At 43.2% G+C, this 23,127-nt stretch overlaps 2 protein-coding genes across 11 annotated transcripts in view; both read right to left on the reverse strand.

The window, feature by feature from the left end:
* PDZD2 (PDZ domain containing 2) overlaps positions 1–23,127 on the reverse strand; it is a 343,304-nt gene that overhangs the window by 46,917 nt on the left and 273,260 nt on the right. For 9 of the 10 annotated variants that reach the window (XM_027604791.2, XM_027604788.2, XM_027604789.2 and 6 more), the window contains one exon: positions 787–898. In XM_027604791.2, the coding sequence (XP_027460592.2) occupies positions 787–898 (112 nt within the window). Of the gene's footprint in view, positions 1–786; positions 899–23,127 lie in introns of those variants that run through there. The other variant, XM_027604797.2, reaches the window with a different exon arrangement.
* On the reverse strand, positions 22,193–22,627 carry LOC113928766 (10 kDa heat shock protein, mitochondrial-like). Its single transcript, XM_035727564.1, has one exon. The coding sequence runs from the start codon at positions 22,619–22,621 to the stop codon at positions 22,313–22,315; it is 309 nt and encodes a 102-aa protein (XP_035583457.1). The 5' UTR covers positions 22,622–22,627; the 3' UTR covers positions 22,193–22,312.

The following is a 23,127-nucleotide window of genomic DNA, read 5'->3' on the forward strand; positions in this document are numbered from 1 at the left end:
GCAGCCAGGGCTGGCTTCTCCATCAGGCCCGCAGACACCATGCGGAGGGCCCACAAGAATGTTTTCAGTATAAACATCATAGTAATGAAGAGATAATAAAGAATCCAGCTTATATCTTCATACCAACGCAGCCATGAAATATAACGTTCAGGGTTGGTTTGTTTGTTTTTTAATAGGGAAAAGAGCCCATCAGGGAGTTAGTGCCTAGAACCCATGGATCATGACGGGTTCCTGCACGTGGCCTCTGCTTTCAGCAAGAACTTTCTAACTTAGGACACAAGACCGCTGCTATGAGGTTATGCCCAGGAAATGTGAACTCTCTTTGTTCCCAGAGCTGCAACTCCCATCCCATTTTTCCAGCCTGCTTCGTTGAGATGCAGATTTAATATCAAATAAATAGCTCTTTGCCCCTGGTTCCGGTGGACCAAGGGCTTGGGGGAGAGGGGCATTTGCCAGGAAGATAGGCCACTAGGAATATGCCACAGGGCAGGGGTCACCTAAAGTTCTGCGGAAGTAAATGAACCATATACACACAGGAAATTTAGATTTGAGCAGAGACAAACGGGGAGATGTTGACATTCACTTCATTATGACTCAAAAATATTCACCCGGGGAAGCTGGGCTGAATGCAGTTTTATGCTTGGGGCATGCACTATCTAAAGGAAAAATAATTTTGAGGCTGTAAGGGAAAAAAAGAGCTCATTCCATTAATGACTTTATCTTTCCACTCCTGAGGCTAGAAGCTCACTTTCAGACAGGCCACATCAGGCAAAGAGTTCCACTCACCTGAAAGCCGACTCTTGAGCTTCATTTTACTGCTGCCCTGTTTGGGACTTTCCAGGTTTCCCTTGGATTCCTCGGGGCCACTGGAATCTTGGGGCTCATCTGATGCAGGCATCTGAAATGCAGAGAACACTGAGCTGATGGGAGAGGCAGGCTTGCAATCATTGATGAGATCTCCTCCCAGAAGTTATCTCAAGGCTTGAAGAACAGCAATACAGGTATCACGTGAGAAGAAAAGCTTGCCGGGATCAAAGCACAGCCCCTCCGGTAACCCGGAACCACACAGCCTTACGCTGGCAAGTTTCTCCTCAGCATGCAGCCCCTGCACGGCACAGAAACGGCAGGTTTCAAAGTGGAAATAGCCCCAGGGGCCACTTCATTTCTGGAGGAAACTTGTTGGTCAAGGACACCCAGGGGGTCGGTCACAAAGCCACAACGATAGCCCAGGTCTCTTGGCTTGTGGGCTAGTGCTTTTTCCTATGGCGCAAGTTGCAAGAAATACTAAACCAGAAATTTAAACTCAATTCTGAAATACAGTAAAACAATAATTTTTTGGCAGCCAAATAACTACACCCCTTGGGTCAACCACACTGTCTGTGTGCTATACTCCTGATTAGCACTGCTCAGGACACGTGCAGGTAGCCCCAGAAAGCCCACACATCTGTAGGTTGTATGCCTATGCTACCAGACCCCAAGGGGTGATGCAGAAAGAAAGGTCTCAAGGGTCTGTCTGTAGGGTCCTCTATCTGAGAGAAGCCAAAAATGCTAAAAACAGCACCAACAAAATACTACCTTTATTAGAGAAGAAAAGGAGACTTATATGCTTGAGAGTGTATATGAAAAATTGGGGAAGTAAATTTACATGTACAAAACTTAAAAGATACATCAAACAATGAGTTTTCCCATTTGAAATTTTATTTTCCCTTGAGCTTTTGAAGGGAAGAAGTCATATTTTGAAGGGAAGAAGCTTTTGAAGGGAAGAAGTCATTAATTAAAACAGGTAGGATTCATGTGAAGAAACATGAATTTAAAAAGATATAGAAGATATCCTTGAACACTTCATGGTCATCAAAAAGTCACATAATTACAATGTAAAAAAAAAAAACCACCCCAAATCCTGAATGTTCACTGATAATAAAAATTATACACTGTATATCAAATTCAGTATATGAAAAATGCATAATCTCCCAGATAAACCCCACCTCCTTCTAAGATGTAATTGTTTATATGTAAATTTTTAAAATCTTTTTTTTAATATATTAAAAGTAGGCTCCACACCCAACATGGGGCTCAAACTCATGACCCCGAGATCAAGAGTGGCATGCTCCACAGACTGAGCCAGCCAGGTGCCCCTATATGTAAATCTTGTATGTAACATAGGAGATTTGCAAAATTCTCCCTTCCCCCTCGAGTTCAAGTATCTCCCCGGATGAGAAAGAGGAAAAAAAACATGAGAAATGAGGAGATGCAGGCAAGTTGAGGAAGGGGCCGTGGGAAAGCAAATGAATCCCGATACATAAAACAAAGATAAATTTGGTGAATCCCTATTACAATGTCGGGGATTGGCAGGTCTCCAGGTTTAAATTATGAAGTAAAGGCAAGAATGGAATCCTGAGGATGATTTTAGAGATTCTCAAGAGGGATGTCTTTCCCAACCCCAAATTGTAACATTTAATTCACACCCAGTGCAAAAGAACCCTCTTGGAGACCTGCCAGAGATCTGAGGCACAGGAGGCGACATGCAAATAGGAATAATCCAGAGAGAAGCCTCAGGGCCTCCCCTTTGCTTAATTTTAAAGCTTTATGGAAAGAACCTGTCTCTGGACTGTAAACAGCAATTACTGGAGACTGAGTTAAGTTCCTGGTTCTTTCTCTCATACCACCTGACCCAGGTTATCAGGCTACGGAGAAGAGTATTTCTCAGCTTGTAGGTCATTACCTCCTCGGTGCCCAGTCAGTGGGTGGATTACTCCACAGTGGCCACAGCCCAGACCATCAGAAAGCATGTCCAAGGAGCTCGTGTCAAGGGAAGAAAACAATCCCGGCCCACTGTTTCTGAACTTAAGAAGTTTCCTTCTTGCATTTTTCCTCTGTTTTTTTCAGCGTGGTCCCAGTTTTTCATGCAATCGGAGGAATTTTGGAGATGACATAAGCCCTAATACGAGTAACCCAAAGGAAAGTGACCTGCTCAAGGCTTTTCAACTCATTACAGGCAAGGCTGAGACTCCTCAGTCTCCTGATTTCTAGCTTCATGCGTCATGAGGATTTTCCCTCCCTCCATTCTGAGATGCTTTTTAATTAAGTTAACACTTTGGATGATCAATACCGTACCATACTGTATAGTTCGTATTCCTGACATTTTTCCCATTTAATGTTCGTAGCAAACATGGGTCCCAAGTAAAAAATATTCTCTCCATTGACAGATGAGGAAATAAATGGAGACCCTGAAGTAACACCTTTTTGTTTATAACATATATCCGAGAGCTAGGCTAGATCACGTGTGCAGAGAACGAGCGTGCAGGATGAGTGGTGTAGTTTTACAAGAGCGAACACACACTGTGTCAAATCTATGTTCTTGTGATGCGAGCCCAACTGCAGCCAACTCTTCTTTATTTTCAGAATCTGAGAGAGGCGGTTTAGAAGAGAATCACAGCCTTAAGGAATAACCTTCTTTTTTTAATCTTGAATGTGCCAAAGAACGAGATGACATTTGGTTTCTATGATCTATAAAATACCAATACCATTTCTTATACCAAGGAAATCTTACACGAAAGATGGTGTGTGTTACATTACCACCGAGAGCTCGTAACTAAAACCAATCAGAATGGACCTAGAGACATCTTGAAGAGGTGCAAACAGTACACTGTCGAGCTCAAGGAGAAGCACATCTGATTTCAGAACCCCCAGAAAGTGTTTGCACGGGGTTCTGAATTTAAACAGAACCTTTTCCTCTTGCAACAGAAAACAGTCTGCCATGGTATGAGGTGGTTTGGAACTCAAGGAACAGGGAGTAACAACATACAAAGTGCAATTTTTGATTACAGTGCACCTCTCTTCAGTCTTCCATTGTCTGAAAATGCCGACACTCTAAAGAGCCCCTTTGCTGTATTTTTATTTTTTTAGATGCACAGAACAAATCAAACTGTTCTGGAAATGATGTCATTTTAGTTGTTCTAAAACGAAGTGTGCAAAAAGTTCTCCTGGAAAGCCTTTGGTTCAGCTGGTATAATCTATTATTCATCAGCAATTTCCAATTCCTGTGTTATACAACAATGCCATTATATTAATGGAATCTAATATAATTTGCCAATTTCCAAGTTAGAGGCTTTCTGTTTGTACAGTTTTCTATACTTGTAGCCTATGAGATTCTCTCTTACTGAAGAATCTTTAGCTTCTGGTTTTATAGTGAGATGGTAGAGCAGAATGGTTAAGAATCCAGCTGCCTGGATACAAATCCTGGTTTATTAGCAATTTAGGCACATTAGTCATCCTCCTTGAGCCTCAATGTCCTCATCTGAAAGATGGAGTTTGATTTAAGAATTAAGTGATAGTTGTTTTTTTTAAGATTATTTATTTGTTAGACAGAGAGCACGAGCAGGGGGAGCGGCAAGCAGAGGGAGAAGCAGGGTCCCCCCTGAGGGAAGAGCCCGTTACGGGACTCTATCCTCAGCACCTGAGCTGAAGGCAGATGCTTAACAGACTGAGCCACCCAGGCATCCCTAAGTGATAGTTTTCTGATTAAAGAGGGCAGATTTCTCTTTTTCCCCTCATTTGAAACTACACTCAAATGACAGAGATTTTAAAATGAAAGACATAATCCCAAAGAGATTATGTCAAAGAGAACAGAAGACAACAGCAACAAAATCCTGGAAACCAATAAGCAGACGAATATGTGGTAATGGATCCAACTTGAGAAAACTGAATTCTAAGCTGGGATCAGAGAAAGCTAAAATGCAACCCAGTTTGAACAGAACCCCCCCGCCCCCCGCAAAAGGAATTGTGAGGTCTGGGAGGCCAGTTCCTGACCACAATTAAAGTGGGCGTAACACGAGTGGGGAGACACTTTAGTTTTTACTAGATTGGAGGGCGTGACTGGGGACTAAAATCCTGAGAAAACCTGAAGAAACTTAAATCCTGAAAAATCTAAAGAAAACCTGAGAAAAAGAGGCAAAACCGCGGGGAACAGAATGCAATGATGCTCCTAGGCACATCTCAGGCCCAGAAGACAATCAGAGGTGATTTAAAAACTGCAGAGCTTGAGTAAGAGGATTTGGGATAGCTCTATCGAGAGGGATCAGAAAATTTGGACAGATTTAAAGGTGAAGGGTGAAGAAGCCCAGGAGGAGATTTTAAAAAGTTCCTGGGTCAATTTTAAAGGGACACAGTTATTTTTGTTGGCCTGATGGAAGTGGCCTGAGAAATGTATGAGATTACAACATGAAAGGAAGCAAACATGAAACATACCAAGGGGAGCCAGGCAGGATGATAATAGGCCAGAACTTGATGTTGGTCAGGTGGGAGAAAATTTCCTGGCTGGAATTAGCCAACTCAGAGGTGGCGGTGGTCAAGATGTGTATGAACAATGGATACTTTAGAAAACAGAAGACTCATTGATTCTATATCTTTCACAATGATGAGCCCCACACGACAGAATCTAGAATAGTATCTTAGGGAAAAAGAAAATCTACATCAGAAAGCAAAGGAACAGGGGAAGTTAAAAGAAAAAAAATAGCACCCAGACTCAGCAAGCAGGCCTGGGAAAGAAGACAGGAATCCTTTCAAACAGCAGGTTAAACAGAAACTCAAGTGAGTCTTCCCAAAAGGAGATGGCTATGAAACTCTAGAGACATATCCAATTACTACCCCAAAATATGTAGCAGAAAGCCCTGTTACTCAACCCCTGGAACATTCAAAACCTGAGGAAAGACAATCAAGGAGCAGGTGGCAGAAGTATTAGCCCTTACGAGCTCATTAGGGGTGTAAGCTTCAGAATCATCAACAGCAGGTCTGGTTCATGAATCTGCAGAGGGTGTTTTTCCAGCTGAATCAATGGGGAGGAGAAACGCAGCTTTCTCTAGTCTCAGCACTTCTCTGCATTTCTAAGAGGTGGTGGAAATGGAAAATGTGGCCCTGGACTGAAAAGCCTGCAGGAGAGAACACAAGCTCTGTCAGAGGTACAATCCACACCCGATGCAGTGCATCAGGGAGCCCTCCACTTCCATCTCAAAGTGCAAGTGCAAATCAAGCAAATTTTGAATATAAATGAAAAGTACTTTAAGTAGGACCAACTTGATTTCCCCCATCCAGATCGAGAGGAGGATTTCTGCCAGCTGAGTTTAAATTCATGGCCATGGACTCTAAAGACAAGAATATTTTCATCAGCTGTCCTTTATTTGATATGACTGGGTCTCTGCTATGGGCTGCTGGGAGACCATCCTCCATGGGTCTCTCCCATTTCTATGTGGCTTTGTGAACAGGGGCATAGGCTGTTTTCACTCTGGATTAACTATCTTTTCGAGGATGTTTGTAGAGCAAACCACCTTGAAAGTCAGAGATAGTGTTTCTGGAGGAAGAGGCAGGTTTGTTTATCATCCAGTATAATAAAGATAATGTCTTTCTCTGGGGCAAAGGGCAGTCAGATTTGCTTTGAGCCTATCATAAAAGATGCAGGTTGCCAACAATCAGGGTTCCTTAGCTGTGATACAAATCTACTGCATGTGCATCTACTCGAGCCCCTCTGTATCATTCCCATAGGACTTGGGGCTGCAGGAGGACATTACGCAAACATGATGCTCTGAACCAGGATTGAATCCTAAACTGGGATTGGAGAAAGCCAAAAGCTACTTGCTTTGCCATCAGTAATAAAGTCATTTGTCTCTGACCCGGGAATCTCATGTCTTGTGCCAGCATCCATGAAACCATAGTGTAAAATCTCAGACTTTTTACAGTTCTTGATGTGATCTTTGGGCAAAATTAAATAAGGTCCTGGGAACAAAAGTTTGCCTGGGACAAGAGTCTAGGACTGAGGGATTGGCTCATTTTTCTAAATGTCAAGGGTATAGGTCCATTTACTCTTTGTTCATTTACATTTCACTAAAAAGGAAAGCATACAAGAAACTTGCTGTTGAACAAATTCAATTTTCTTGGAGCTGAGTCATATTTGTTCCAGTGAGAAATCACCCAGGCTGCAGACGCTGAAGAGCACAACCTCTCCCTGGCATCAAGAATCTCATTTGTGAAGATGGAGCAAAAGAAAGAATGGGAGAAATTGAAGGAGGCCATTAAGTGCTTTGGTTTTTAACTCAAAAGGTGAGGGAAATTCAAGATTGGATGTTAATTACTTTTGATTTTAATGTCTTTGGATTATGATTTACAAGGTTTGAATATGTTGGGATTGTAATTATTTGAATATCATTGTTATGTTGACATTTTCACCCTTTGTAGCACCTCTGAAAAGCTGTACTGGACAATGAGGCTAGAAATATTTTTGTAGGAGAAACAGCCTAGGATTGAGTTTTAGATTCTGGTAAATTTTATTATTCTGGAGGCAAGGAGCAAACCATCATCACCTTAGAGACAGGCCCCCTGGGTCCAAGTTAAAAGTCTAGTACTTAGAAATGTTCTATAACTGCTGTCCAAACCATTTACGAGATCTCCTTAAACACACTGTAACTAATATAATGGTGAACCCTGAGCATCATCTGTCTTTCTCAGCAAACTTTTGAAGTCTTACAAACCAACCATGCAAAGTGTGGCTTTTTTCATCTCCAACCATCTCCATTGCGCAAGCTAATCTGATCCCAAGGGAAACTGCAGGAGGACGGGTTGCACCCAGTTCATGCCATGTTTTTACAGTTCCCAGCACTTGAAAAACAAATAATCTGCAGATGTGACAAAAGACATCCAAGCTCCAAATCCCTAGGAAGTTGTACTGCCTCATCCCCCTGGTCAGTATCTACAGGACAGTGGAGCATGGCGATTTCCCTTTTATGCTTCAGTCACACTCAGATTATTTTTAGGCTGCCAAAGGAAGCTCATTTTCCAAATCTCTGGGGCAGATGTTTGAGTGACCAAAGGAGAACCAGATGGCTATCAGAGAGGCCAGGGCCGGGAATGAATAACCATTCAGAAAAAGGGAATCAGAACAACAATAAATCAGCCCAAAGCAGCAAGAAGCCTGTGAGTTGACTGCAGAAATTAAAACAGAAATCTACTGCTACACTAGAGTCACTGCTTTCCAACGAAGGGGACTCAGGACTGACGAGGAAAACAGTAAAGCTGAAAAGTAAAACTTGCCAGACCCCAGAATGTTCTAGTACACACAGAGCGTGTGTGCAGAGCATCAGAGGCAGCTGGGGAAAAGCCGCAACTGATGTGGACCCAGGCATTCAGGCTGGGACTCTGAAAATGAAACAATATTGTCCTTGTTCTGAGCCTGTTTCTGGATTCCTCCCATTGATCATCCCCAAACAATTTGAATGGGCTTAACATACTTTGTTGGTGATTATTTGGATGATTTCTATGCATACAAATTAAATAGATTTCTTAGTCCCTTGGAAGGTCGAGGCAAAGAAATCACCCTTAAGGATATCGGAATATAATCAGTCATTGGCTCACGTCTGCCTCCCCTGTGGCGGGTTTGTATGTGTCACCATCCCAAGGAGAGGACAATGTCCTCAAGTGACTCAGTTCTTCAAAAATAACAGGAGATGCAGATCATAAGAAGGAGAATCTGTACATGTCTCTCCTTGATATTGATTTCAAATTGAGGCAAGGCGAGGGCAGACATTATCTACAAAGCAGGAATCTATCATTCTCACCGTATTCCATGACCCAGTGGGTGAGAAAAATGTGGAGTCTGTAGCTCTCCTTTGGCTGGTGGGCTGGCTACTAAAGGTAGATCTTTGGGTCATTTCTCAGCAGGAGCAGGCTGCCTGCTCTCCTTGGACATATTTCTGGGAGCAGGACAATGACTTTTTTTTTTTTTTTTTTTTTTTTTTTAGGGAGGGAGAGATGGGAGAAGGGGAGAGGGAGAGAGAATCTAAAGCTGGCTCCACACCCAGTGTGGAGCCTGATGCAGGCCTCGATTCCACAACCCTGAGATCACAACCCGAGCCAAAATCAAGAGTCGGACGCTCAACTGACTGAGCTACCCAGGCGCCCCTGATAGTCTTTATCCTAAACTCCAGAATGATAAAATCATGTGTGTAGGAAAATCTCAAGACACACAAAAAGTAGAGGTGGGTGAGCTATCAGAAAAAAGAGGCATGTTAAGAGAGACCCAAGAAGCAAGCGGGAGGGAAGGAGGAAAAAAAACAAGGCATGAATTAAAACACTCCCATACAAATGTTTTCGCTCTACAAATGTTTCTTTAGAGAAAGTTTTACATGATTATCTGGCTTAGAAAAATAGAAGATCATTTTAACTGAACATACCATTCAGGCAGGTTTTAGATGAAGAGTAACTGGTTGGGCTGAAGACACTGCCTCTAAGTGTTGATGTTCTGGCAAGTTCCAGGGGGCACCCTGAGGCCTTCTGCTGCCTTTGCCAGATCAACAGGATTTGTACCCTCAACTCTTTATTTTTCCAGGACTGGTACTAACTTCATGCTTATTTGCTGATACATATTTCCAAGGGTATGCACTTCTTGAAGAATCTGACTGGAGAGCTGGGGTGTGTTCATGGGAGCCCACGTAGGAAGCAATAAGAAGAGAGGCTGTCCCAGGCACGCACATGATCATCTATAGAGGGGTTGGCAAACTGCTGCGTGGGGGCCAAATCTGGCTCAAGATCTGTTTTTGTAAAGTTTTAGTGGAAGTCAGTCATGCCCATTAGTTTACTTATTGCCGATGACTGCTTCTGCACTACAAAGGCAGAGGTGGATGGTTGCAACAGAGACTGGCCAGCAAAGCCTGACATGCATATGATCTGGCCTTGTAACTGCTGACCTCTCACCTATAGTAATAGTTCATACCCTAGGCGTCCACCTCCCCACCTCTACCCCTATCCAAAGTCACTGTGAACAAACTTGAGAAATTTTAGGAAACATAATTTAGTAAGTTGGAGGGAAGGTACTGACAAGCGGAGACATCTTAAGGAAGCTGCTACTGGAAACAAGGCTTACTGGTCTACCGTGGTATTTCCTCTTGAGAACATCTTTGGCATCCATGCTTTGTGATTTTATCTTTAAATTTCATTTTTAAATGATACCGATAAGAAACTCATCTGAAATAACAAGGGTTCTCTTTTTAAGATGCACATAGTTTGCTAAGTGTCACAGAATTATTGGCCACCATTGAGACTGGTTTAATCAGATTGCTTTATCAGCAAACATACTGCTTGGAAGAAATGGAAAAGATTTTGCTTGTTGGATGGCCTTTGTTGTTATTGATGTTGGTAGCAAAAGGGAGGGAAATGACGTGGAGAAGAAGGTTAGAGGACTTCTTGGGAGCCTGGAGTCTCCTAGGGGCTGGGGAAACTGTGGGTACCATCAGTAGGGAAGCTGAGAGCAGTATGAGGGCACCAGGCTTTAGGAAACCTGTGAAGAGAGGGACTAGCAACTGAGGAGGAGCAGAGGACAGGAAGTTGGAGGTTTTGAAGGTAAACAAAATCCTATTCCAACTATTGCTTAGGATTGGCCCTGCCTTCACAAAAAAAAGGTGGGGAGGAAATTCTTCTCATCCTTTTCTACCACCAAGGACCCCCTGATTGCAGAGGCAAGCACTCCACCTGGTAGGCTGGCCTTGCTCCCTTCCTCCACTGACCTGTCAGTCACACTGCCTCCTGCCTTTCCATCTTCATGGCCACCTTCCCTGCAGCACAGGCTCTGGTCACTTCCCAGTGGGGCTATGGCAAAGGCCTCCACACCTGTCTGCCTCCACCACTGCTCTGCTTTCCTTCAGTCTAGTTGTTTCTCTACTTCACTGTCGGAGTAACCTTAAAACAAATACTCTGACTCCATCACTCAACTTGAAAACCATCACTGACTCCAGTATTTGTAAGATAAGTCAAATTCCTTAGTCTGCAACTAAAAGCATGGACTGAACATCTATGATTCATTGACTATTTGTTGATCCTTGAATGGGCTGTAAAATTTCCTTTTTGAGGACCACTGCGCATGTTGTTCTTCTGCTCTAGAGTATCACCCATTTCTGTGGGTGTTCCTATGGAAAATCTATGGAATAGTCAAACACCACCCCATCCATTGAGCCCTCCCAGATTCCTGGAAGGAATGAGATGTCCCTCCTCTGTGTCAATATGGCATATGGCTCCTAAGAATTTATTACATGGAAGAGGGGAATATGAAAAGTATAGTAATAACTATAATTCATTATGGAATAAAACAAATCCTGTTAAGAGAGGAAGACTGTGTCTTTATCTCTTTGTGTCACCCAGAGTCCCCAGCACAGCTCTCAGCAGCATGTGGATGGCAATGTCAGGCTGGCTATAGTCCAGTGTTGGCTCCTTCCAGGACCTGGTTGTGAGCACCTGCAAGGCCACATCACCAACTTCTGTGGTTGTATCTGGTGTCAGAGCAAAGAGTGTCAGGAAGAATTAGAGATGTCCTCAGCTTTTGGAGCTGAGGAGAGGGTGTGTGTGTGTGTGTGACATGCAGGCTATCTATCTGTCTCTACTAGCTTAAAAGATAATTCCACAAATATCTATTAAGTACATATGTCTGTTACTAGAGGAAATAAGTTGGAATATCCACACAACAGCTTTACCAAAAAATTTTTGAAAACACCTACTCCATTTATAAATCAGGAAGGGGTCTGATTTTAAGTATTATGGTATGAGAAATAGACAAATGAAACTGGCAATCAGAGAGAGACAGAGGCTGGCACTATTAGAAAAGTCTCTTTGAAAGATGAGGGGGGGCTTCAAAATCTTGACAGGCACAAGTAGAAGGAAGGATATTTCAAGTGAAGGTATAAGAGAAAGAACCAGAAGGGAGTGGCATGGTTTTCTTTTTCTGCAAATGTCATTTACTAAGACCAGCCAGTACTTACATAAAAAGCTAGGCAAGCAATAACAAGCAAACAAACAGCAAACAAAAAGCTAGGCAAGCAAACAACAATAACAATAGGGTTGGGGAGAACTCTATTAACTTTAAACAAACCTATTTCTTTGAGAAATGTCTGCCCTGGATTCCACAAGGGAAGTTCTGATCTCTTATATTTTGCTTTGTTTGTATTTCCAGGCTCTGGACTACTGTTTTGCATAAGATGTAGTGAAAAAGAGAAAAACACCCCCAAAACTCCAACTTTTCCGTTGCTCACGAAGTCTTCAAGTGAGGTGTGTTTTTTTTTCTAGCATGCATTGCCTATTTGTCTAATTCATCTATGCACTGTCAAAGTGGTTTTGTCATTTTCCTAAAAAAATCAACACAATAACTGGAATTAAAACTAAGTGGGGATATCCTGTTTCTCTTAAGAGAGTAAGAATCTGACTGTATCAGCACGATCTCCATTTACAGTCTCAAACGACATATACATCTCAAGGATTTCTGCTAACTTCAAGGCTGATTGAAGCTCATAAACAAATAAGATAGATTTCCTAAGCTATACGGTGCACAAATGGGTCACATCATCCCGTTTTTTCCTCCTGTGCAGTTGCCATCATTTTGGCTAGGGCAGAAAAAAGTTTTCATTTCAGTTTCATTTCTGAACTGCCTACTTTCCTCAAGTCTTAATATATCTGTCTTTACATTTCAATGTGTGGATCACAGATTTAAACTCCCAAAGGACACAGAAAACTAAATTATTAGGGGTGATGTTTATAAGAGGGAAATTTGTAATAGGGGGCAGGGCTGAAAGGCATATTGGAATATGATAATGGAATGCATACATGAAGACAGGAACCGACTTAACCTGAAGTCATAAAGTCACGTCATGACTTCTATGGTGTTATTTTCACAAAAGAAATGAGAGGGCAAAGAAATAGGATTACATGCTCTAGTAGACCTTATTTTATTTTCACTGAAATTTGAAGGAATTTTTCAAATTCAGAAGGCGATAATAAAGTCAACTGCCTACTAAGGGGATTTCTTGAACTGTATTTCACAAGGTTCCAGGCTGGAATGTCAGCCTTTGTGGATGGTGTAGCCACCAAGCACTCCCAACATAGAGTCATAAATTATAACCCCATGCTACTGCACTAACGTGTACATACACTGTAAAACCCCAAACAATCTAAAATGAAATAAAATCTATACAAGTTCTCCTATTTTCCACGCATGCTCCACGGGACAGTCTGGTATCCCTCCACTGGCTGTGTTCACCCCACAGTTGAGACCGCTGTGTGGAGAGTGTAGACACAGTATTTGCTTTTTTAAATGCAAATCACTTGAGTTGTTTACTTCCTTGAGAAGTGCAAACTGCTCATTTGAAAATGCAGCACAGAGCCAGGTAACGAGTTGGAACAGGCCCCAGAAAATGTGCCACGGGACTCAACCTAATGCAAACCTCAGCAGTTTTCTGGGCCATTTATCCAGGCCGAATAATTACTCTTATCTTACCTTCCCCCCCACCCATTTAAGTAATCACTTCATCTCCTTAAGTACGAAACCAAACCAAACAAAAACCACCCCCAAATTTAAATCTCATTTTCCTAGACCAGCAATAACTGCAGGCCTTGTCTTATCTTGTTCTGGCAATTCCGCACCCTGCGCTGAGCTTCACGCAGCCTCTTACACGTGGCCCGAGCCAGCTGACGTCTGGCTTACAGAGCATCTAGGTGAGCGGAGACCTGCATGGGAAAGTCTCGGACTCTGAGGGGAAAGAGAGGGTAGTTCACCCTCCGGGACCGTGGAATGGAAAATGTACAACTCAGGGAACTGTGGGTCAGTATATGCATCACTGCCTGCTTTGGGTTGGTGCCGGGAACAGTAGTCTGTGTACCAGGAACTGGTTGGCATCCACAAAGGCAATGAGAAGAACTATGAGATACACGCAAGTCTCTGCTCACAGAGGATCCCGAGTGGGCTGGGGGAGTCTGTGTTTCCAAGTTTCCCACGAGCACCTCAAACATGTGGCCTCATTCCCTCATCCCAAACTATGGAAAGGAGGGAGGAAGTTGGGGGCCTAAAAGGTCCACTTATCTCAAAGCCACGGACGGACAGGTACGGGGCTCATACAGCTCCCAGCCAGGAGACTCAGGAGCCCTGCCACGAAGCAGCTGGTCCTAGAGACTGCCACATGGCCAACAAAGGGTGTATTTGAACCTGCTGCTTCTGACAGCAGTCAACTTCTCCCCCAAATTTGCTTTTCAACATCTGGGTGAGTATCAGAATCACCTGGGAAGCTTCTGAAAATTAATTCCTAGGCCCTACCCCACTCCAACCAGGACCCCGAAGATCTGAGGACCAGCTGAAACCATGCCCTCCCTGTGCACTGTAGACACAGAGAAGAGTGCAGAGCTACCTGTGCACAAGGATGCATCTGCAACACACAGTCATTCCCCCGGCACATTTGAGAAGTGCTGTGAACACCTTTTTGAAGACATTCACCTTTTCTTTCCCGGCCTTTTTGCTTTTGCTTTTCCCTCATAGCTGCCCTGAGCCATAAGCATGACTCGTCTTGGGGGGACAAGCAGAGCTAAGTAGCCTTCTCTCTCACCTATTTCTAGCTTATAAAAGGCAAGGTTGGGGCCAGCTGATCCCCTAGGTTCCTTGTAGCTCAGACACTTCGCAGTTCTATTTATCAGAATCCCCATCTTTGAGACTCTCCTTTCCATGATCTTTTCCCTGGTACCTTTTTGACTCGTCTCTTTTCACTTACGGTCCACATACTACTTCACCAACTCCCTTGGAATGTTTAATCTTTTGTTGTTGCTTTTGATTTGTTAAAAAAAAAATCAAGTCCTAAATTCCATCTTTAGCCTGTAGCTTTCCTACCTTAACCGAACAAAAAGTAAAGAGATCTACTCATTTGTTAATGAGGCACTACCATGAATGTCCTATTTTAAGGAAAGGTATGCTGTGTTTTCCCAATGCTATATGTAGAAAAATGATTTCTCTATCATCAGTATTCCTATGCCAGGTGGAAAATCCAGAAGGAAGAGGCAGACGATAGACTTCCTAGTTTGCAGACACCAACAATGAGTGCCATGCCCATTTTAAATGCATGGCGGGCTGGTGAAGGCGGGCAAGTCAGTGGGAGATGATCAAACATGACGAGGGGGGAATGTCAACTGTCCAACTGTCCCAGCATCCTTCCACCCCATACATACATGCATACTGGGAGCCAACAGTGAACCCTTGGTATACATGGGGAAGCAAACCTGACATGGGTCCTGCCCACTTGGGTCCTCTACTAGTGCGGGAGGATGACATTAAGCAAGCCTGCACATGCATCTTTGCATCATTATAATCTGCGTTAAGGACCATGAAGGAAAATACAGGGCGTGTTACATGCTAGGCATCCAGGCATGAAGGATATGTGTATCTGGGAAGACTTCCCAGGAGAAGTGAGTCCTGAAGTTAGATGAGTAGGAAGAGGAAGCCCAGAAAGAAGGGAAGACCATGTCTGACGCAGGGGAGTGCGCCATGTCTAAGCAGTTGCTGCAATTGCCATGGACTCAGAGGCACCCTGAGGTGTGTAGCCCAGCCCACTGCACCTGGGCGAGCAGCCTGTAACACCCTCTCATTGAGGCTTTAGGGAGAGAACATCTGCCCCTCTTGCAAAAAGTGCAGTGTGCCCTGTGTCAGTCCCTGTGCATTCACAGTTTCATTCTGTGAAGATCTGAGTTCCAGTCAGTTATGGGGTCTTCCCATTTTAATACTAGTTGCAAGTTTACATACTTGGTGCTCATTGTTCTTTGCATAAGGCTCTGATTTGATTCACCAGGAAAAAAAAAATCTAGCTTAGGCACAAAACAAGAGACTGTTTCCCACCTAGGGCAGCTCGACTCAACCAGAAACGGTACTTCTAGACACGGCAATGCAAGTCCTCAGCACCCAGACACTCTGGAAACTAAGGGCCGACACTTTATCAGTTACTCAATCCAAACAAAGCCCAAGAGCTCCTTTCCTTTCTTTCCATATGTAGATTAATACCCATCCCTGAAGATGCTAACTCTTCCAGAAGACTGGAATTCAGGTTCTCCCTCCTCATGACTATCCCACCACCAAAGAATCAAACACCAATATCACTTACAGAACCGTTAAGATCCAGTTTGGCGCTTCTTTCCTTTTGAAAGATGAGGTCCTTTATTCCTTCTTAAACCCTAATCACCCAGAAGTTCTCTAAGATTTTCCTGAACTGGTGATTCCAGAAATGTTAGAACTGATTCCCTTGATGTCAAAGGAAGCCGGATACAGGCCTGCTGACTGATGTGCTAAACAAACTCTTCCGAGCTGAGCCTTGACAATTGCAGGTTTGGCAAGACAATCATTACTTCCAGTTTTGTTTTTGTTAAAATAGAAAAAGGCTCCCCAACACTTAAGAGGTATCACCCAGTCCATCATGCCTTGTTATATTAAAACTCTTCTTCCTCTCTTCATTTTAAAAGAGAGGAGCCACTTTCTCAGGAGGCTAGATTTTTTTCCCCCTGAAAAATCTAATTTTTAAAAAAGATGTGCTATGATTATTTACACTTGAGAAAGGATACACGTTTTTTGGAATAGCCAATAACAACACAGTTACCACTCCTTTTATTGGCGGGCTCTGAAGTTCTCAAATGTTAGCCTGTGTCCAAATCACCTGGAAAGCTTGTTAAATGACGCTGGCTGCCAACCTCAGAGTTTTTGACTTGCAGGTTGAGGGTGGGACCTGAGGATCCGTGGTTCTAACACATTTCCAGGTGATGCTGCTGCTGCTGGTCCGGGGACCACACCTGGAGAACCATTGCTCCAGAGACAGCTTTATGATCAAGAAATATGTACTGAGGGGCACCTCAGTGGCTCAGTTGGTTAAACGTCTGACTCTTGATTTTGGCTCAGGTGGTGATCTCAGGATCATGAGATCGAGCCCTGTGTTGGGCTCTGCACTGCTTGAGATTCCCTCTCTTCCTCTGCCCCTCTCCCCTCAGCCCTGCTCACATGCGCACACGCACTCTCTGTCCCCCCCCAAAAGAGAAATATGTACTGAGTAAGTATTGAACACAAGGTACTCCAGTGGATACTGGGAGCCTAAATAGATATGCCTGGCTTCAAAAGTTTACAAAGTTTGAGTATTTTCTTTCTTCCCCCAAAGAGATAAGCAGCTACCCGTAAATGGAGAACAGCACAGGCTTAAATGCCCAGGGAGCAGTGATCAACAGATTCGGGAGAGAGCGCGATGTTGGTAAATGTTTTGAGCAGAGGGCGGCCTTGGAGATAACTCTGAACTTGATCTGGTCCTTGAGAGGAAGGTTAGTGCTTAGATAACCAGAGATGAGACACACACGTAATGCCTCAAAGCAAAGCATCTCAGTTCCTTTTAATACCAACTCTCCTTTCTATGGGGATGTTGGCAGGCAGCAGAGGAATTACGACTCGTGTCCTCCGCAGGCTTGCACACTCAGCAGCGCAACGTCATCTTGGTTCCAAGTGTGCAAAACCTGCAACTGAGTTGAGACTCCCTCAACTGGCCACAAGGGCCAGAAAGGAATTACTCTTCCCGATTCTCCTATCAGCAGCAAGACCAGATCTTGCAGCACTGTGATACCCCACAGCGTGATACCCTCAGTGGTGGAAGAGGCAGGGGCCAATTCCTCTTAAGAGTAGATGGAGGAGGGCTCAGCAGGGGGCAAGAGGAGTGAAGCACAAGTATCAGAGGCTCGTGGACCCAGGCTTGTACCTCAAGGACAGAAGACGACCAGGTGAGCACCAAGAGACAGATCAGAAGTGGTCAAGGAATGGCAAGACAGCACAGGAGAATCCTTCCTCTTTTCAACCTCCTATTAATCCCAGACACGCTACCATCCTAGGGTGACAGAGATGCTTAAGACATCATGGTCTTTGCCCTTGAAATGTTCATGTCTAATGAGGAAGACAGAATAAAAAGATAAATTATGAAAACAAGATGGTAAGCACTATGGCCGAAGTCTATTCAAGTGCAGAGCGCAGACCAAATAACTCTGGGGGGCTCAGGGAAAGCTTTACTTATGGGGAGGAATAACATTTGGGCTGGGCTGACAAGTATCTTCCAAGTTGAAAGAGCAGGTACAAAGGCACAAAGTAGTGGAGAGTTCTGGAACACCTGGGGAACATGGATCTCACAGTGCTAGGGGAGGGGTGTGTGTGTGTGTGTGTAGGGCTGCTGGGAGCATGTACAGACATCTGTGCAGGCAGGCTGGAGTTTATGCATTCCATGTTAAGGAGTTGGGATTTTAACCTCAGTGTGATTGAGAGTCAGTGAATAATTTTATACCATTAAGCAACATGGCCAGATACTAATTTACAAATTGTCATTGCAGAGCAGAAGACAAAGTGGAGAAGACAGACTTGAGAAAGAATGGCCAGTCACGTGGACCAGGACCACAGCCGGCACGGGGGAAGCGGCAGTCTCCCGTACTGGCTGTGGTGGGGGGGCGGTGAGCAGTGGATGGTGGAGATGGAGCCCTGTCACTGAAGCCAGACCCTTCTGAGATGGATGACAATTATGCAAATCACCATGGAATTTCACTGTCCTGCTCCCACTCCCTTTTTTCTGCCTCCACTACTCAAATTTGATGTTCACCATATGGTTTTATTCCAAGCACGGCTGGACCTTTCTGAAAGGAAAATCTCCTTGCTGTCTATTGCAGCCATGAAAAATAAATCCTAAGGATGCTCATCACAGGTCCTCAGCCTTTGTATTGCGTTTGCTCAGCTAAGTGCTTGGAGCACACTGTGACTTACAGGTGCAAAAATAGTCAATGTCTGAGTGGAGTTTGGCAGCAGGTTTAATTATTATCATCTGTGAAATAAAAGGCTTTGTAACTTGATTAAACAGTACCAGGTTTCTTTCATTTAAATGGTTCATTAGTATTTAAAATATGATGAAGCAGAGTCCTGGACTATAAACATAGAACTGAAAAAGAGAATTCCCTGCCCCCCCCCCTCAGTAGTTCAGTACCTTTATAAGGCAGAGCAAGGCAGACCCTGGGCACATTGTGAAATCCAGAAAATACTTCGTGCCAGCTGCCTACTTGCTGGTCCTTCAGGGCTCTGTCTCGGGTTCCGTTCTCCTGGGTGAAACCAGAGCTCAAGAGGATGGTGACACATGACTGGTGCTGAGGCATTACTGGGGAGCCAGGGAGAAACCCAGGTGTTCCCCCCTCTGGGAGGGCTTTGCAAGGAAGGCAGAGCAGAAGGTGAAGTGGGTGAGGTGGTGTCGAGGCTCAGAGAAGGGAGAACTGTCAAAGCAGGATCGGTTTGGGTTTCGCATGGATAATGGATTTGGGATTTGTCTATGAAAGCCTGGGGTGACATGACGGAGATCCCCTACCATACTGCACTGAGACGTGCACTTGTAGAGAATTAGTGCTGAGTTTCCCAGATAAATTACGTTATCACATAAGGCATTGTCATGCTTTTGGCAAAACTACAATAAACATATAAAACAATATATGATTAATTGGTAAACTTTTTTTTTTTTTTAACATAATGTTATTGGTGATGATGGGAACTGGCCACTGCTAGATCTCTAAATTAGTAATAAATAACCTCTCTGGAGAAAACCTTTGACTAAGCAATTCTGCTTCAAGCTATTTAAGGAAATAAAATAAAAAAACGTGCACAGAGGTACATGAATGAAGATATTCTGTACAGCATTCTTTATAACTTTGAAAAAATCAGATATACCTGTGATTGATGAAAATGGAATTTCTGGTAGAAAACTGGTGAAATAAGCTATGGCACTTCTATGTTATGGAATATTAGCAATTATAAATCATGCTTCAGGAGCCCCTTTAATGACATGGGGGAAATGTTCATGATTATATCACTGAAATCATACCAAGTTTCAAAAGTAAATATAAGATCAATTAAAAATACACGTGTGCTGGGGCGCCCGGGTGGTGCAGTTGTTTAAGTGTCTGACTCTTGGTTTTGGCTCAGGTTGTGATTTCGGGGTTGTGGGATTGAACCCTGTGTTGGGCTCCACACTCAGTGTGGTCCACTTAAGACTCCCTCTCCCCCTCTCCCCCTCTGCCCCTCCCCATCCCCCCGCCCCCGTACACACACGCTCTTTCTCTCACAAATAAATCTTAAAAAAATATGTGTGTTTATCTACTGATTTAATACAATCCCTTTCAAAATACTGACAGCATTTTTCACAGAACTTGAACAAATAATCCCAAAACCTGCATGGAGCCACGAAAGACTCCGAATAGCCAAAGCAACCTTGAAAAAGAAGAAAAAAGCTGGAGGTATCACAATCCCAGATTTCAAGACATACTACAAAGCTGTAGTGATCCAAATAGTATGGTGCTGGCACAAAAATAGACACATAGATCAATGGAACAGAACAGAAAATCCTGAACCAAACCCATGACTATATGGTCAATTAATCAATGACAAAGGAGGCCAGGACAGGCAATGGGGAAAAGACAGTCTCTTCAACAAATGGTGTTGGGAAACTGGACAGCAACATGCAAAAGGATGAAACTGGACCACTTTCTTACACCTTAAACACACACCCCCACACACACACAAAATTTGTGGTTAAAGACTCAAACGTGAGACCTGAAACCATAAAAATCTGAAAGAGAACATAGACAGTAATTTCTCTGACATCAGTCATAGCAACATTTTTCTAGACATGTCTCCTCAGGCAAGGGAAACAAAAGCAAAAATGAACTGTTGGGACTTCATCAAAATAAAAAGCTTCTGCACAGCAAAGGAAACACCTAGCAAAACTAAAAGACAACCTACTGAGTGGGAGAAGATATTTGCAGATGACACTCAGGCTGCTTTCATTATTTGGCTATGGTAAATAATGCTGCAATAAACATAACGGTGCATATATTTTTTCAAATTAGTGTTTTTGTATTCTTTGGGTAAATACCCAGTAGTGGAATTATGAATTATATGGTAGCTCTATTTTTAACCTTTTGAGGAACAGCTATACTGTTTTCCAGAGTGGCTGCACAGTTTGCATTCCCATCAACAGTGCACGAGGGTTCCTTTTTCCCCACATCTTCACCAACACTTGCTGTTTCTTGTGTTGTTGATTTCAGTCATTCTGACAGGTGTGAGGTGATACCTCATTGTGGTTTTGATTTGTATTTCCCTGATGATGAGTGATGTTGAGCATCTTTTCATGTGTCTGTTGGCCACCTGGATGTCTTCTTTGGAGAAATGTCGGTTCATGTCTTCTGCCCATTTTTAAATTAGATTACTTGTTGTTTTGGTGTTGAGTTGTGTAAGTTCATTAAATATTTTGGACACTAACCCTTTATTGGATAAGTCATCTGCAAAGAGGTGGCAGGGAGGAGACACTAGATACACAGGCCTGTCCGAGGCTTATTCAAGGACCACCCCTGTAGGCTACGGGGGCTAGAATGTGGATAGTAATCCAAAGGCCCTCTGAGGCTGCCGTGCTGTGGTCAGTTGTGGGCCTTGGAGTAACCGTAATTTTTATGGTGGATAAATCCAGTTAGATTTAGGTGTCATTTTCATTAGCATTCAATGAATGCTTATTCTGTTGTTTGTTTTAAAATTCATTTTGATATTTATAACTCAGCACCAGATGTAGTGGCTAAACTCTAGGGATTCATTGGGAACCCAATCCAGTCATCACATTACCTCATGGAGTGTAGAGTTGGACAGGGGAAACAGATCTTAATCAAATAATCACAAATTCAGATGTGACAAGCGGTTCACATGAGAGCCACAGAGTCATGCTATGAGGGCTAAGAGATTTAGTATATGTGGGTGTATTCAGGAAAACTTTCTCTGAGGCAGTAACACTATAGCATCCCAAAGATGAATAGGAGTCATCTTATTCAGGCAGAGGATTCCAGAGAGAGAGAGAGAGAGAGAGAGAGAGAAAGAAAGAGGGAGAGAGAGAATAGCATTTGCAAAGGTCCTGTGGCACAAAAAGATGCAGTCATCTTGAGGGACTACAGGAAGGGTGGTGTGGTGGTTGCTTATGAGGAATGACGAACTCGGTGAGAAGTAAGGTTCGAGAAGTAAGTAGGAGTCAGAGAAGCAGTGTAGGCCACGAAAATTAGCTTCGTCTCTGCCCTTACTAAACATAAAAATAAGGGCAGCCACCAAATGGTATCAAAATACAAAGAGATGGAAATAATTACACAGTTGTTTTTAAGCTGTTCACCTTAACCTCATTCATTCAGCTCTGGTTTATTTGCTTCACAGGTTAGTGTTCCGAGAAAGATCTCCTTTGAAGGGAAAGCAGCTGGAAAAATGTTTCAGATCAACACTGGCCCTATACAATGCCTGCAGGCAAATTACAAAAAGGGATCTCTTCTTTTTTTTTTTTTTTTTAGTTTGGATACCATTAGTTTATTATAAAAGAGAGACATGAAAATTATTTACATGATGAAAGATTTCACAACCTCACTGGAATGGGCAGCTTCACTTCATGCCATTTTAATAATGATTTCAGTCCACATACTTTCCGAGAATGTCACCATCTCTAAATAAGAAATAATCCTTGTCATCTAGAACTACTTTGGTGCCTCCATATTCTGGGAGAAGAACTTTATCTCCAACTTTCACACTAATTGGTTGAATCTCTCCACCCTTTCCTTTAGAGCCCGATCCAACAGCTACTACTGTTGCTTGTAACACTTTTCCTTGAGATTTTTCTGGAAGCATAATACCTCCTTTGGTTACAGTTTCAGCTGCGCTCCTTTCAACTAAAACTCGGTCAAAGAGGGGAAGAAACTTTCTAAACGCCTGCCCTGCCATGACGCCGACTGCCGTAGTTGGTACTCCCAAAAAGGCATCTCTTCTTTAAGATGCTTTCCTTCCTTGACTGGAAAATTGTCCTAATTTATTGAATTTGTTAGAGCAAAACTCTTTACTGCCATCTTTCAGAAAATTGTCCTAATAAATATAAAAGCCTATGATTTTTATCATGCAAACGGTGCTTCCTTCAAGGTAGCACACTGTGCAATCTACACCTATACAACCATACTCAGTAGCCCTGAATCTCCAGTGATGGAAAAGAAAGGAGAAAAGCAACCTTTTCTTCCTTAAACTAAAAGAGCATGTTGCATAAATGTAATAAAACATGCATTTTTGGTCTTCTGAGGCCTAATTATAACCACAACGAATTTTCCAATCCATACCCATGCTGCCTGGGTTTAGTGCTGGTGGGAAAGAGTAAGGGGCTCCAATGGCAGAAGGGGGGCACCCTCCCCATGGCTGGTTGGATGGGGAAGAAGTGCTAACAAGAGTTTACACTAAAAATG

The sequence above is a fragment of the Zalophus californianus genome, chromosome 5 (genome assembly GCF_009762305.2).
Source record: "Zalophus californianus isolate mZalCal1 chromosome 5, mZalCal1.pri.v2, whole genome shotgun sequence".
Taxonomy (NCBI): domain Eukaryota; kingdom Metazoa; phylum Chordata; class Mammalia; order Carnivora; family Otariidae; genus Zalophus; species Zalophus californianus.

Excerpts from the sequence above, each read along its gene's own strand:
- LOC113928766 (XM_035727564.1), bottom strand. The coding sequence starts at position 22,621 with ATGGCAGGGCAGGCGTTTAGAAAGTTTCTTCCCCTCTTTGACCGAGTT.